We start from the raw sequence: 14,651 nt of genomic DNA on the forward strand, positions 1-14,651 counted from the left end.
TGAGTTTATTGAGCCTAGTGATTTCAACCATTGTTGAGGGAGAAGTTGAATAGAGCGCATATGACCCGACAAGAGTCTAGTGCTACCACTCCTCCTATCGACACTACCGCAGAAGACTCTGCCTCCTCGCTTGGGGGTAAGATACGGAATGCATGTGCACAGTATGGGAGGAAGCAACTCAGATGATAGTACACCAGTCTTGCCTCGCTTGCATGAAGGCCAGACTCGAGTTACTATAGCTATTGGGAACACCATAGTGTCGGAGGAGCTCTCTGTACTATGCCATGATACGGCTCACTGACAGAATTAGTTATCATATTCAGGCAGTAAGGCAGAAGGTGTATTTCAGCGTCAAGGTCTTGGGCACAGTTTTTGAAGGAAGCATAGTGGAGAGCCAAGAGGAGAAGTTGGTGTTGGAAGATGAGGATAGTAATGTGAGTGGACCACTAGAGGGAGGGGAGGAGGAAGACGAGGTTGATGAGAGTGATGCACCGCCGATGTGAGCGACCCATGTTGTACATGCGATGATCATTGAAGCATCAGTTATTACGAACTGGTTTGGCATACTAACACGGTCCATCTCTTGAAGGATATGACTTATCGTAGTGACATCATTAATAGTTGCTACGATGTGGTCCCCTTCCTCCTCCACAGGCAAGAAGTTATTAGACACTATAGACCGCTGTGGTTATCTGCCGCTTGAGATCAACCTCGCAATGACCGATGAGTTCCGACAAGAAGTGAATATTTCGACAGGTGAACATACATCGAATCACCTGTACAGCTATCCAGCAGGGAAGAAGGGCGCTACGGAGATCGAAGAAATGAGTCAGCGGATAGAAGCGTTAGCATTGAAGTAGGATCATAGATGATTGCATCAGCAAGAGCATGGCAGATGCTCACGCACTGTACATATTGATACCAAGAAGCTACTCCTCGACAGGGAACGAGGAACCCATCAGCATCATTCGACTGTTACAACAACCCTACTTTTCCCGAGCATGTTCCGGCTCAGGTCTCGATGATGCTCTCACTACTGTCATCAGAGTCGAGCCCGAATAGTGGTGGTAATAGGAACAGAATACGGGTATCGATAACGGTAGACCCTCCGATCATCCCTGTGCATCCTACACTGAAAAATACAGTAACTCACAGATGCTTACCCGGCTCTTGTATAGAGTTACTCAGATGGTGACTCTGCCGAACAACACCCATGTAGGCCTTCCGACCTCTGTGGAGACATTCCGAGCTGCTGTGGAGCAGATCAGAACAGCCCTCGACCAGCATAGTAGTGGCCTTGATGTCATACTCTTGATGTCCCTTGTCGTCTTTAATAGAGGACGAGGATACGAGGAAGTCGGTTATCACCAAACTAAAGGAGGACACTCTTAGGCCAGCCGTCATAAAGTACCGAGTACATCCTCTAGTTCGGTCTCGTCGGCAATCCTTTCTTCATAGGGTAATTGCCGATATGATCGAGAAAGGACCCTATTACTATCATTCGATAGATGATGTATGATTCGCTCGTCTCTCCCAGCTGAACTACCATTGGGGTTATCTCAGAGTACCATAGCCAACTTGAAGGCAGAGGCCTTTGCTATACTGTCCAGCCACGTTTCGTCGGTCCTGTCAGCGGTCGACGCTTTGAGGAGCCCTCTTGCTATCACCGAAGACACCTTGATCAAGTCTATGCGCCTAGCTTGGGAAGCTGAGTTTGTGTATCAGAAGTACGGCCCTCCCTTAGGAAGCGGCTTAATCAGTCTATCCTTCAGTTATACCTTTGCCGCTTGGGAATACAAAAGGCAAATCGTTACCAGGCCCCAAAACCCCTCTTTGGACCAAGAAGGTTGGAGAGGTACTCCGTTGAACACCATGGCTGAGAGACGACTATAGCCCTTCGTAGAATACAGACAGAGGGCTTGGTTGAGATATTCAGCATTCCTAAGGCGATGTACTCAACAGAACGTAGCTGCTGAACATGCCTTACGGGAAGCGGTGATGCTAGGGTACAATCGAGAGGTAAAGCCAACGTGTGATCCTGGAAGCATCCCACCCATAGGCCCTCTGCTGCCTTTCATGCAGTCTGATCGTCAGAGGGAGATATGGAGAGGCTGGTGACATCCTCGATAGGGTGGAGCGGGGCAGACCATCGTCAGTATTGATTACCACACCATCTTCAGTTGAGGGAGATGGAAGGCATAACTGATCCATTAGTGAATCTCATCAAGGCAATCAATCTGCACGTCCAGGTGTCTTCATCTTCATGGCGTTGATGAAATCGGTTCATCATGTAGGAAGATATAGAGGGTTGCCATCGCTACCTTGGTCTTGCGGCTCGAGACGAGGCATTCTTCCGAGGGGTCAAGACAGAACAGCAGATATTCGATAAACTAAGGTCCGTCGTGCTTATGCAGGAGTTGTTGTTGATGATGGAGGATAGGCTCTATGACGGCGCAGAACACAGAGAGGATGAGCTCGCCACAGGGCATGTGGCTGAGCATTCCCCAAGGTCTACTGATGATCCAGATCCAAGCACTGCCTGCCTGGGGCTGCTTGTCAACCTCCTCCCACCTAGTAGGTCATTGCAAGAGACTCTGTTCGGTGGTCTAGGGCATCTTGTCCAGTCCCGACTGCGGAGCTACATCTTGTCCAACCTGATCATATTACCATGGCGCTTCTTAAGCAATTGATCATTGACAACAGTCTCAATGATTTCGTCAATCTCGTGGGATTAGCGGTACATCAGGTTAGGAAGGATAAGGGTATCATATCGAGCTTGAATCATGCTCGAGGGATCCTTTCTTGGTTATCTCAGGCAGTATGTCCTTCTTCAGCCACGTCTTCAGACGGTGGTGTGAGTTCCACCATCTGGTAGCGGTTAGCCTTGCCAATAAGGGGCGCTGGGATAAAGCTGCAGAGGTTCTTGATAGAGTTCTCGCCATCGAACCTCAACGTAAACCAAGAGAACGATCGCTACTGCCTGCCCTTGGCCTCACAGGCACGGCTTCGTGGGCTCTACTGGGGGATTGTCTTCATCATACAGGAGCTCACGATGATAGGATTGCCGAAGTGCTGATCAAGGCCGCGACAGGCGGCCACGGCCTGCAGGAGGAGAGCAACACAGGTAGAGAGCACTCCTTAGATGAGAGGATGGCTCTCTCTGTTCTCTGATAGGAACCCAGCCCTTACGGTTACTCGCTGTATTACGCTATACTGATCTGCTTCTCAAGAAGAAGAAGTGGACTCAGGCTCAAGAGTTCCTTATGGTTACCCACAGGGAAGTACAAGGGATGTTCCACCTGTTAGGCTTATGCATGTTAGCAAGGTCCTTATGACCCAGCCAACTGCAACAGCCTGGACATATATAGCTATCACCTACATTCATCAGGAACAATGGGACCATGTGCCTTGTACACCACTACTGTCAGGCATCATTGTTGATGCTCAGGCTAAGAAGGCCCTATCAATGGCTCTGGGACTGGCAGACACATCGCGACTACCTACCCTATCAGGCGAGCTGACAAGTGGGCATCCTATGTTGCATGCTGACTGCTGGGGTTTGATGTCATTGGTACGGCCTCTGTTATCGGCAGTCTTGACTAGTACTTAGCGGGTAGGTACTCCTACGTGATGGGCAGCCGTGTGAAGACAGCACACAGCAATCGCGTGAATGCTTCGATCTTTACATGCTTAATGAACCTGTGAACGTAGAGTCTCTACTTGGCACGACCCACAGAATGTAATGTCGAGGTACAAGTACTGACAGAAGTGGGCTTTGCTTGGTTATCGAGAGGCATGCCATCCCTTGCAGAGGTGGCAGCTTGCCGTGCTCTGGAACTTGACGCTAGTGGTAGTACCCCCTGCATATTAGTATTATAGACACTACATGGGATTGTATCGATCGGCAGGCCCTGCACATTGGCTCTACGGATGCACCCTATGTGAACAGAAAGATGTGAGGCAAGGTCTATTGGAACTGCAAACAGCTATCGGCTTGCTATGGGATGATGAGATACAGCGAGCAGAGATAGTGGCTGATGCCGAGAAGTATTAGAGCTATTGATATAACCTGGGTGGGAACATATTCATTCACGATAGATACCTACAGACTGAGGGAGCTTATGACCCACCCATGATGGAAGCCATTCATGCGGCCAACAAGGTTGGAGCGGCTCGACATATCCATGTCACGATCGGATGCAATCAGGTGGCACAGAAGAAGCAAGATTCGACTATCTCAGCGACTGCTACATACTGAGTATCATCCACACGTGACCATGGCACTCGTCGAATCATAAGCTTCAGGCGTATAGTGCTTTTGTTGAGTTATTCGCTCGGCTTGAGCGATATATGCTAGTGTTGAATGTGTAATTGATAACACAGCAGAACGGTCAATTACACGAGATGGAAGCCAGTATGACTGGGCCAGTAAGCAAACTCCTGACTATTCCAGCTCTCCGTTACCATTTTCCCGTTTCACTTGAGTACCTGATTCGCAATGCACTAGCTGATAACTCATCTTCTTGTGTACTGTTAGCATATTGCACTTTCTCAAGGCACAGAGAGTGGTCGACGTATAGCAAACATGAGTTGTTGACCATAACGAAAATGATACAAAAGATGAGTAACTGGCCATCCTGTTTCCTTAGACTCTTATAAGCGTCCTGGAACAAACCTGTACTGACCCTGTCGTGATGCCTCCCATGCAAATGCACTTAGGAAGCGTACTTGCACTCCCATTAAACACCACAAGGAGACAGTGACGAGAGTGTCCGTCACCAGTGCTGTCAGACTGCGTGAGTCTGTAAGTTAATTACATAGAGAATAAACTACGTTGCAGCATGATATGAGACGATAATAGAGAAAAATGAAGACGATGTACACTCCTTCGAGCGGTTCCGCAAAGTCCCTTCAAGATGATGCTTTCTTGGTCTTGTGGCTTGGAGCAGTAGTCGATGAGGGCTTGCACTCTAGCAGCACAGACTTGTATGTTATATCAACACTAGGTGGATCAACCTGGGCAGTATGATCATCATCACCGGTAGTGCAGTAGCAGGTCTTATTACCACTTGCCAGTCAGATGTGTTGACTGGTGGGTCAGGGTGTTGATGAACTATCCATTCATCAGTCAAGGGGTCCGCTTGCCCCCCACTTGGCCTTCGCTCAGAGACTCCACCATACTTCGATACCCACAATCTAAAGGCATTTCACTCATACCTCTACGTAGAGCCCGCCCCACCTGTTGTGACCGTGTGAGAGCCAGGGTCTAGACGCTATTGTGATGGGGACGGGCGTAGTGCGGGTAGCATCCTGTTTGGTGGATAGACCCGACTGGCTATTCCCTTTCGTCATTATACTAGTAACACCCTGATTAAGTGGACTATTCAGGCATTAAGATCAAATGCACCGCCGCAATCTACCATTCATTCGAATCTTGAGTTATCTAAGGAATCTTGCTCCATTCTTAGTCCCGGACTTGAGCATTTTCGGAAGCACCTTCTATTGTTGTCAGCAGCTTTTGGATGTCTTCAGCAGCACCGGGCAGACCAAAGAGAAGGACTGCTGCTGTCTCTGCTCTTAAGAATATGACACTCGGGCAAGACACCAGTGTTGATGATCTAGAGTATCCATATAAACAGAACAAGGCTCCACGAGAGCCACCAGTGTCTGGGGAAAGTAATACAGGTTGTTTATCGGTGTAATGGGGATAAGGGATAGCAGGTTCAATATCATCTAGTAGTGAAGAGAGCACTGAAGGTCTTAAAAAGGACTTTGGTAGCATAGTATGGCTACTCATATTGTAATACATCACCTGTATCGGTCGGCCTTGATGGTGAGTGATAGATACACCCTACAAGGTATCCCTATGGGCATGTCTGGAGTATTCCCACTATTATTGAAGGAACAAGGAGCTACGTATGACTGAATCTGTTGGCCGTCGGGAATCCAGGCATACTTTAGATACTCAGAGTTAGCACTCTTCTCCATGTGCTCATGGCCATTCTCTTTGAAGATATTCTGGGCACCTATAGTAGATACTGTTTATGTGAAGTCATGGGGGCGTCGTAAGACGTGGCTGGTAGTAGAAGTGGGAATATAATAGATCCAAGTCTTCCTGTAGGTGCCTTGTCAACTGCTCATTGCAGCAGTACTCTACTACCTTTCCCGTCACTACGCCATCTGGCTTCATGAAAATGATGTCACGCCTCTATTCATGTGCTTCCTCATATTGTAATAGATTACTCTCTAGTAGAAGCCCCTCATGAATAACACCTGTGATGGGCAGATACTTCTTAGCAGCTACTCAGGACATAGCAGTTGACGGATGGGCCATCACAATGTTATCTAAGAAGAACGTTGGTTATGCAGGTAGTACCCCGGAGCGTATATTATTCTCTAGTTATGTTCTCAGGCACGACCAACTCGGTAGGGCAGACCGCTGGATACTTCCTATCCTTTTCTGGCTTCCTGGCTTTAGAGAAGTTGGGATTCGTCACTCTTGACACCTTCATGGCTTTCATGGCCTTCATCTTTTTCATCTGTAACAATGCAACCCTATCCATTGTCCTTAGTCATCTGACCTTCTAGGTACGGTCCTAGTGGCTGTCTTCAAGAAAGAGGACGACACAGCTTCAGAAGATGAGCCAGAGTCGCTTTCTCATGTCTACGCCACCATTTGGCGTAATATCCAAGGGTGGGTGTCAGCTGCCAGAATAGGTCCTGTTTAGGTATGTGTAAGATGCCCTGCATACAAGATGTCGTATCTCTGCTTATGGTGATGACATTGCCCTTTGGAGCTGCTGATTCAGCAGGCCTCAAACTGCAAGAGCGAGGTGTACCTAAGGATGTAATATATGTCGATTGTACATCCCTATTGTATTACCTCCATATGCCTAGGTAATCGCACTTTTCGCTACACTCAGTACTCCAGCTTATATCTTCTTACCCTGGATACTTAGTAAATATGCAGCTTCTGCGCGACCATTGGCCATGATGAGGGCGGTATACCTACCCAAGGTCATGCTTGGTAATACTCATGTAGCATCATCATCCAGGCGATGTTGGCTACGTGTTGTAGGCCTAGTATCGATGCTGTTAGTAGTCATATGTCCCACTGGTGCTATAACGAGGTAGTAATAATATATGATAGTAGTTAGACAGAGTGCCTGATACAGGAGTAAGACCCATCATGCTCAGCCAGGGGATGATGAAGTATCAATGCTATACTATTGTCTATGCTTCGGCATATTAATAGTACATGCAGCCCTTTCACAAGTAGTAGTCGTGCATACAGTATCGTCACTGCTACATACTCCCTATTATAGTGCATTTTCCTGGGTAAGATGTCGTTTTTCTCACAAGTATCGGACACATCCATAGGAGGCACCTACATGGTGAGCAATGTTGTGTCCTCTTCGTATCACCAATGCCCCTGCTCAGACGTTTTTGAACACCGTCTCCAATATAGGTGGTAATCTTGGGCAGCAACTGGGACTAAGAGGTAAATGCCAATAACCCTTTGCATCTCTCCAGACTACTTTAACGTTATTGCAGCTCTCGATTACCTCTCTATAAGGAGCCCGGCGACTGGCGAGCTTATGATAGATTCGTTTTACGTTACCTGCATGTTGGGTATCGTCTTCGGCGTCGTTTGGTTTAAGTAATGATATCTATCTCTTTCCATCGACTGTCGTATGGGTATTGTAGATACTATGGCCGCTCGTTGATACGGCGAATAGAAGCCTATAGTCCGACTGACTGGTTGGTACACAGTCCCTCAGCAGGCCCTGATGTGATAATATCGAATAGTACGTCAGGTGTTGGTAAGTTGGAATGACTTCAACAGACCTGTGCGTTTCTTACATTTAACTTTATTATGTTGTTGTTTTGTTGGAGTGTTAGTTAGCGTAGGGGATTAGCCTCAGTTTGAGAGCTCTTGTTGCGATGGGTAACTCTCCTGCTACTGGATCAACGACGCCTGCACCCACTGCTGAATCGACACATGTTGTTGATGGTGGGTCCAAAGGTCCATGTAATCCCAAAGTGTCCCCTACCACGGGGAAGAGGATTTGCTGTGTATGCAAGGTAAGTCGTACGAAGCGTAGTCCATGCTGTTAGAGTTGGCTTGTAGGAGACTAAGGCGGCACGTGATGAGTGTATAGTGATGAATGGCGAGGATAAATGTAGACAGTTCATCCTAGCACACAATCAGTGTTTGAGGTAGTGGTGATAGGGATGCTGTACACCTCGAGAACTCTTCATTAGGGCTGAGGGCTTCGAGGTGGAAGACAAGTAACTTCAGGGTAGTGTCGATTATAGTCGACTGCTATGGAACATGTTTCGGTACTTTTGACACGTTAGTGTTGTGCTAGTCGGTATCACTAAAAGGGGGAAGTTCCAGGGCAAGCTGAGGCCGAGCTTGGTTCTGCCTAGCGTTTTTGGGTTTCCGGTGTAACGATGGTGTCGACTAATGAGGTGGTGAATGATTGTCAATCCTTACCAGAGGGACGGGCCCATACCATCGGCAGCACTGCAGGGGCCCTCAGCTCTCGTAGTGAACTGCTCAATCTAATATCACAGATTAAATCTAGGGTACAGGATAAACTCAGTAGTATTGATCCTGTCGAGGGTGTCATCTCGAATTCGTGTCTCCTTAGCTGGGGTGGACTTTCCTATACCACAATTCATTCTAATCGGCCGTCAATCTGTAGGAAAAAGTCGTCTGGTTGAAGCCCTAGCTGGTGAACAGGTAGTACGCCTCTATGCTACTGTTTCGTCCTCCTCCCTTTATCAGTTTAACTTCGTGTCTGGAACACTGGGCTCTAGGCGGCCCACAGTACTAGAATTTCGTAATGATCCTAAGCTCACGACATCACGATGGCAAATACTCAACACATCCATTCAAGTTTGGGAAGAAAAGACTTTACCGCAAGTATAACTTCGTCCCCCTTTGCATGCTCTGGACAATCCATTCCAGGTTTTGACAATGGTTTCGGATGCTCATGAGTCCCTTGGTGCTAACGTTACAAGAGATCCGATCTATGTTAGAGTGGAAGGCAAACACTGTGTAGATATGCAGATCACCGATCTACCAGGCTTCCGGTATGTTGTACTGGTCATCATCACCAACAACATACTCTTCTCAGGGAGTTCGCCCTTGATAAAGAGAAACAGTCCTTGGCCGACCAGATAGATGATCTGGTCAGCTCTTTCATGCACGACCCTCGTAATGTGATGCTCTGTGTTGAAGAGGTAGTTGATGTCGGTACTACTCAATGTATTGTGGTGATGGTCTCTATGTAGGCTGGGGATGCAGCTAATCTATCGACTCTGGCTCGATGCAAACGAGTAGATCCTTATTACAATCGGACAATCCTCATCAGGAATAAACTGGATAAGTCAGAATAGCGGAGTGATCATACTGCTGCCATCATGTCCTTATTAGATACTACCGAGACCTCACAGCACAGAGCGTTAACGAATGGCTGGGAGGGTGAGTAGTAGCAGTAGTCTTGGCTGGGCTAGTGGGATGGAGCTCTAGGTATGGTGACCTGCCCGACAACCTAGTTAAGTTCTGCCTTACACTGCCGTTTTGGGATGAGAAGCACGGTGGTCCTCCAAAACCATTCATTAAGTTGAGGTACCTGTAACGATCTTGATAGACTCATCGCCACCATCGGGGTTTAGGAAGGAGATGAATGACAGAGATATTGCTGAGTTGAAATCAAAAGGAGCGTCACAGCAATTCATGCAATATGTTGGCTTCAATAGCTTTGCCCGTTTTATGGAGAAGAAGATTGAATCACTATTCACGTGAGTGATGGTTGATGTCTATTGCATACCCAATAGACACGTCCTCCTCAGCGAGTCCATCGGCCCGTGCTTGCGTAAACTCCAGGATTTAGATAAGGAATGGACAGAGAAAAGGGATTCCAATCAACAAATGTTGACTGATATCGACCCGGACCATATAGTGAACACCAGTAATGATAATGTTGTCATTATTCCTCACTACAATGGCTCAACGATCAGTCCGTGCTGCGGGAAGATCCTTCTCGGAAGCACTCAACCATGTGATGGAAGGCAGCATCCGATCACGGGTAGGTACTTGTGGTGACGCGCATTCGTCGATGAGGTTATCATAAGGTTAATCGCCTGACACTCGCTGATGAACTGTATGAGTTCCATCAATGGATGCAGCTACAAGACTTCAGTCAAGACTTCCCTCTCCTTCCTACTGATGTATTACTATCATCATCTTACATCTCAATTTACTTGATAAACTTCAGGACTTTGCCAGCTTGGACCAGTACATAGAGTACCTTGGGAAGGACTGCAAGGCAAGTAGTCTTTCTCACTCGATTTTGCATCCACGTATCATGTGGACCAGGTTCCGTCGTTCGATCAACCCTTGAATGGTGGTGCTCAATTCAAGCGGCTGAAGTTCGAGTGCGAGGTCTTCTTTCGGTTCTCGGACATCTGCGTTGATGTACTCATAACTACCCTTGCTCGTGATCATCATCTCCCCTATTGCAGATCTCTAAACGAGATGTCATACAGGCTAGGGGTGTGAGTGTGAGTCAGGTGAGTGAGGACATATAGTCGTCATCATGGTTTGTTGTCATCACCTAATGATAGGTCTCTTGGCAAGATGTTATATTGAAGTTGTTGGCGAAAGAGGGGCAACAAAATGTTCGAAATAAGATTTCCTACGTCGGTCGGCGTATTGAATGGTTTTTCCTCAAGCAGAAAGAGGTATCATATTATCAACGTGCCATCGATGGTAGCATACGTCTGTTAGGTTGTCATCGAGTTCATGGCCAATCTAAAGGGCTCCTGTGATGAGCACTTATATTCCCAACTATTCAGCAAACGTGTGAAGATGATACAGGAAAGCGACATATGTCGGGAGCTCATCTATGAGTGAGTCGGACAGCAGCAACTCTATCGTTTTCGTCGTCATGGCGTATCTTAGGAAATTCGATCAAACGTTGGAGCGACAGTATGGGCTTTTCTCCCAGCTCTTCCGGAATACACTGCAATCGGCGTTTGCTAATCCTTGGGCTCTTGTGAAGGTAGTCTGTCCCTCCACAGACTCATGAGTAGCGATTCTCTTTTTTAGGCGTCATCATGGCAGATTGATCTTACTGATGAGGGTTTCGAAGACATGTGCCTCCCATCCTTTGACGATACCAAGGCCAGGATACCCATAGAAATTGAATGGAGATCGAGGATGGAACGGAAACTCAGGAAGCGACTGAATAACATCTCCACAGATCCGGTATGTGCAATAAGAAGACTATCATCATAACTACGGACATGGGCTTTGGTCAGTTGATGGTCGATGATGCTGTTGAGAAGATTCAAACTTTGATGATGATCACATTCATCAACATTCGGAACTGTCTTTGTGACCAGTTAGAGCTCTTCGCTGATAGCTTCTTCCAGTTGCCCATGGCAAGGCACCTCCAAGGGGAAGTGAGTACCATCCAACTGCGACCAGAGGTAAAGTCTATATAACCCCTTGTTGCCCCAGTCATCGATTCAGGATCGTGCCCCATTCCTTGCCAAGCGGGAGGGTCTCGAGCAAGAAGTCAATAGCTCGAAGGCGATGCTTGAGGATATTGAATGGTGTATAGACCAAGTGATACAGACTCTATATTGTTATCATAGTAATACCTCGTAAGCTCTTCAGATTCATACCTTTGCCCTCACAACCAAGGCCCGTCAATCACCAACAGACTGGAAGAAGAACTACTGACCAATAATAGCTATCATTTTATGAGCATTCAGCATACGAGCATTTTCATTTTTATTCGAGTAGAACCATCCTCAACTGCTAGGCTATATGATACCCATCTGTTAACTATCTTCCACAACATTCAAGATGTTCCTGCATATTTAATGCTTGTCTGTGATACTTTTGCTATGAGCAAGGTTTCTAGTCAGCTAGAGGTTTTGCGTCCTAATAACCGTTCCACAGAGGAATTACGATGACCTCCGCCGTTATTCATTTGAACGCGATATGAAATTGTTTAAAAATATTTGAGCTAGAAGCGTAACTCCTCACTTAGCAGGAGTTCAGATGGTAGTATCATCATGATACTTGTGATATCAATGGAGTCTTTTTGAGTAAAGCGATGAATGAACAGATTCGTGTTCGATATTGATGTCCCGGTTCATGAATTCCAATTAGCATTGAGAGAAAGTCAGCATTGGCTGTATGTGATCCAGAAACTTCAAACAGCCAGCATTTCATCGTTCGGGTTACTCCTCTATAACAACTGCATTGTACATATTTTCTGTCAAGAGCGAGCCATTCAGCGGAACCCTGAGGGTTCGCTCGATCGTATCATCGTTAGAGATGTCGCTTCTAGATCCTCCACGCGTCCAGGGGTGGCATAGTTTCAAATGCGCCCATGAAACTTTAGGACAACCTTCATAACGAAAACCGCTATTATACTTCAAAAGTTAACAAAAAGCAAAATCATATCGTACTCTCTCAGCTATCATCATTATCCTCGTCAGCAATCGCTCGGAACTGTTCTGCCAAGCTACACAGATTCCGCCGTGCAAAAGAGTAAGCTTTGTAAGACCTCCTAGGCCTACCACCTCCCTCTGAGCTCATGCCTGTATACGAACCAGTAATCACCTTACTATGCAGCAGTTATTACCTGGGATGGTCTGACTGAAAAACGGTGGAGGCGTAAGGCTAGCGGGATCTACTTCCTCCTCGGTCTCCTCTTCACCACCTGATAACAGAGTGCGAGTGCGGCCTCACCTCGTATGCTTATTACCATCCCCAGTTTGTCGCTTTCTAGTACTAGCAAAGTTTCCGATTATCTTCTGCATCTCATTCGTCTTGGTGAAAGGCTCGAATGGAGTTAAATCAAGCATGGCATGGTTACAGTCGAATACCACACAACCATCATTGAAGCCTGCACAGTAGGTCTCATAATTCCGTACAGCCCATTACTACTACTACCTGTAATGCCCCCGTGGACTTCAAATGGAGGTTTACGAGCGAGTAGATCGAGAAGTTTAGCACCGTATCTGACAATGAGGATGAACGCACACAGCGAGTGATGTATTACAATGGATGAGCAGGATCTAGATAGAGGAAGCCTTGCCATGCATAGTAGGGTGTTCGCCGTAATCGACACTCATAACCTGCCATCTTCATAAGAACTGTATAGATGCCTCCAATGAGTACTACCAGCATGCTCGAAGTTATAGACATCGGGATGCCTGTCAATATCCTCCTCGGTAGCCGGGTAATGGACTAAGTCATCCCTCCACGGTCCGGTACATTTAGACACCTATCACAAATGATGACGGCCTCATCACAAGATGGTTGTTCACAGAGTTATTACGAATGCATCGAATTGATCTCGTTGTGGAGTAGTGAGTAGCTCCACGTTTGATTGATTCCTCATCAGACTAAGCTCCTTCTCCTTAATCATCGAAGCATCATCATCGATAGTAGAGGATAACGAACGATGACCTAGGAGTAACGACAGCCATGTACATGATAGACTATCATGTGTATAACCTTCTGTTGCATGGGGACAACTCTTAGGTCGGTGACTTTCATAATCCTTCGTCACCTCATTATCATCATCACTCGAGCAATCAGGGATCTTCAATGATACCGCTACTCTATACGTAGGCTTGCTTCGTGAGTATGTCGACTCAGATGTACTTGCTTCCATATTCAAAAATATAAGACTACCACTACTCACTAAATCTGCGCATATCACGTCGGGAATAATTACCGAGTGTCACCGGATTTCACCGATGTCACCTAATAAAAAATAGTGCAAGTGCATGTAAACGGTAGAAAACGGCGCCGCGCGAAGCGCGGCGTTAAGAATCTTGTAATTGTTGTGGTGTGGTGGTAAGTGCATGGGTACAGCATGCTAATGAGCCAGGTTCGATCCTTGGAGGGCTCATAGTTTTTTGTATTTGTTCATTAAAGTCTTATAACGTACTTGTTCTTTCTCTTGCGTCTTGTGTTTATCAAGTAGTGTTAGTCTTTGAATACAACGCGGGGACCAGAACTCGAGACACGACTACACCTTTTCCCGTGCAAGTTTGACAAGTGAGCAGACAAGAATGACAATGTTACTATCAAGAGTGACAATGAGAATCCAAGTATGTCACAATTCAATTCTGTTACAATCAAGTTTGACTTTGAGAATTCAAGTATGTCATAATCGAGATATGTTACAATCAAGATTGACAATGAAAATCCAAGTTTGTCACTTTTCTATTTTGTAGCAACCAAGTTTGACAGTGAGAATTCATGTTTGACACTGGCAGAATATATCACAATCAAGAATGACAATATTCCACACGAGTTTGACAATACGCACACAAGTTTGACAATACACATCCAAGTTTGACATTGAAGAGGGTTTCTCTGTGATCAAAGCCTATATCAAGGAGAAGTTGAGTGAGAGGGATCCGATAGCAGATAGGCAGAGAGCTGAAGAGCAACACATGTTCTTATACCCTCACCGGGAAGATATGCTGCGAGGAATGTGTGATGATGCTATGCAAAAGCTTACAACTGACAAGATGGGAGCCGTGTATAGGCTATCGGATGCTTGGGAACAAAGGGAATCAAGGGGTCGCTTTTTGAATTCTTT

General features: G+C 46.4%; 4 protein-coding genes across 5 annotated transcripts in view; 3 read left to right on the top strand and 1 right to left on the bottom strand.

The window, feature by feature from the left end:
• The window catches only part of Pmar_PMAR029121 (hypothetical protein), a gene marked incomplete at both ends in the record, with an annotated part of 4,798 nt that extends 540 nt beyond the window's left edge, over positions 1–4,258 (top strand). The window contains 19 exons of the mRNA XM_002764634.1: positions 183–274; positions 324–499; positions 785–856; positions 1,179–1,288; positions 1,338–1,407; positions 1,459–1,513; positions 1,564–1,727; positions 1,773–1,855; positions 1,904–2,019; positions 2,181–2,249; positions 2,295–2,574; positions 2,816–3,008; positions 3,060–3,124; positions 3,175–3,281; positions 3,449–3,571; positions 3,618–3,707; positions 3,751–3,850; positions 3,909–4,047; positions 4,099–4,258. Of these exons, the coding sequence (XP_002764680.1) occupies positions 183–274; positions 324–499; positions 785–856; positions 1,179–1,288; positions 1,338–1,407; positions 1,459–1,513; positions 1,564–1,727; positions 1,773–1,855; positions 1,904–2,019; positions 2,181–2,249; positions 2,295–2,574; positions 2,816–3,008; positions 3,060–3,124; positions 3,175–3,281; positions 3,449–3,571; positions 3,618–3,707; positions 3,751–3,850; positions 3,909–4,047; positions 4,099–4,258 (2,264 nt within the window). The remainder of the gene's footprint in view (positions 1–182; positions 275–323; positions 500–784; positions 857–1,178; positions 1,289–1,337; positions 1,408–1,458; positions 1,514–1,563; positions 1,728–1,772; positions 1,856–1,903; positions 2,020–2,180; positions 2,250–2,294; positions 2,575–2,815; positions 3,009–3,059; positions 3,125–3,174; positions 3,282–3,448; positions 3,572–3,617; positions 3,708–3,750; positions 3,851–3,908; positions 4,048–4,098) is intronic.
• A 1,728-nt stretch (positions 4,259–5,986) lies between these two features.
• On the top strand, positions 5,987–7,874 carry Pmar_PMAR029122 (conserved hypothetical protein; the record flags this gene model as incomplete). The annotated part of the gene is made up of 13 exons (XM_002764635.1): positions 5,987–6,079; positions 6,122–6,231; positions 6,287–6,369; positions 6,413–6,541; positions 6,589–6,681; positions 6,729–6,847; positions 6,898–7,027; positions 7,079–7,130; positions 7,176–7,275; positions 7,326–7,394; positions 7,441–7,501; positions 7,555–7,660; positions 7,708–7,874. 13 exons carry the CDS (start codon positions 5,987–5,989, stop codon positions 7,835–7,837), a joined length of 1,275 nt encoding a protein of 424 aa, XP_002764681.1. The 3' UTR covers positions 7,838–7,874.
• Positions 7,875–8,441: 567 nt separating this feature from the next.
• On the top strand, positions 8,442–11,947 carry Pmar_PMAR029123 (hypothetical protein). Of its 2 annotated transcripts, XM_002764636.1 has the most exons (22): positions 8,442–8,608; positions 8,658–8,749; positions 8,795–8,932; positions 8,978–9,102; positions 9,147–9,252; positions 9,304–9,398; positions 9,446–9,493; positions 9,542–9,640; positions 9,688–9,813; positions 9,865–9,983; positions 10,033–10,100; positions 10,147–10,242; positions 10,290–10,340; positions 10,391–10,489; positions 10,537–10,584; positions 10,639–10,755; positions 10,802–10,923; positions 10,976–11,075; positions 11,123–11,281; positions 11,335–11,505; positions 11,549–11,644; positions 11,696–11,947. In XM_002764636.1, the coding sequence occupies exons 1-22, from the start codon at positions 8,458–8,460 to the stop codon at positions 11,759–11,761; spliced, it is 2,292 nt and encodes a 763-aa protein (XP_002764682.1). In that variant the 5' UTR covers positions 8,442–8,457; the 3' UTR covers positions 11,762–11,947. The 2 variants fall into 2 exon arrangements, with proteins under 2 accessions (XP_002764682.1, XP_002764683.1); XM_002764637.1 differs by having other exon boundaries at positions 11,123–11,505.
• Positions 11,948–12,502: 555 nt separating this feature from the next.
• On the bottom strand, positions 12,503–13,712 carry Pmar_PMAR029124 (hypothetical protein; the record flags this gene model as incomplete). Its single annotated transcript, XM_002764638.1, has 8 exons — positions 12,503–12,630; positions 12,675–12,752; positions 12,798–12,938; positions 12,986–13,053; positions 13,095–13,170; positions 13,217–13,319; positions 13,374–13,504; positions 13,703–13,712. 8 exons carry the CDS (start codon positions 13,710–13,712, stop codon positions 12,503–12,505), a joined length of 735 nt encoding a protein of 244 aa, XP_002764684.1.
• Positions 13,713–14,651: the final 939 nt, after the last annotated feature.

Source organism: Perkinsus marinus (genome assembly GCF_000006405.1).
Source record: "Perkinsus marinus ATCC 50983 genomic scaffold scf_1104296976606, whole genome shotgun sequence".
Lineage (NCBI taxonomy): Eukaryota > Perkinsozoa > Perkinsida > Perkinsidae > Perkinsus > Perkinsus marinus.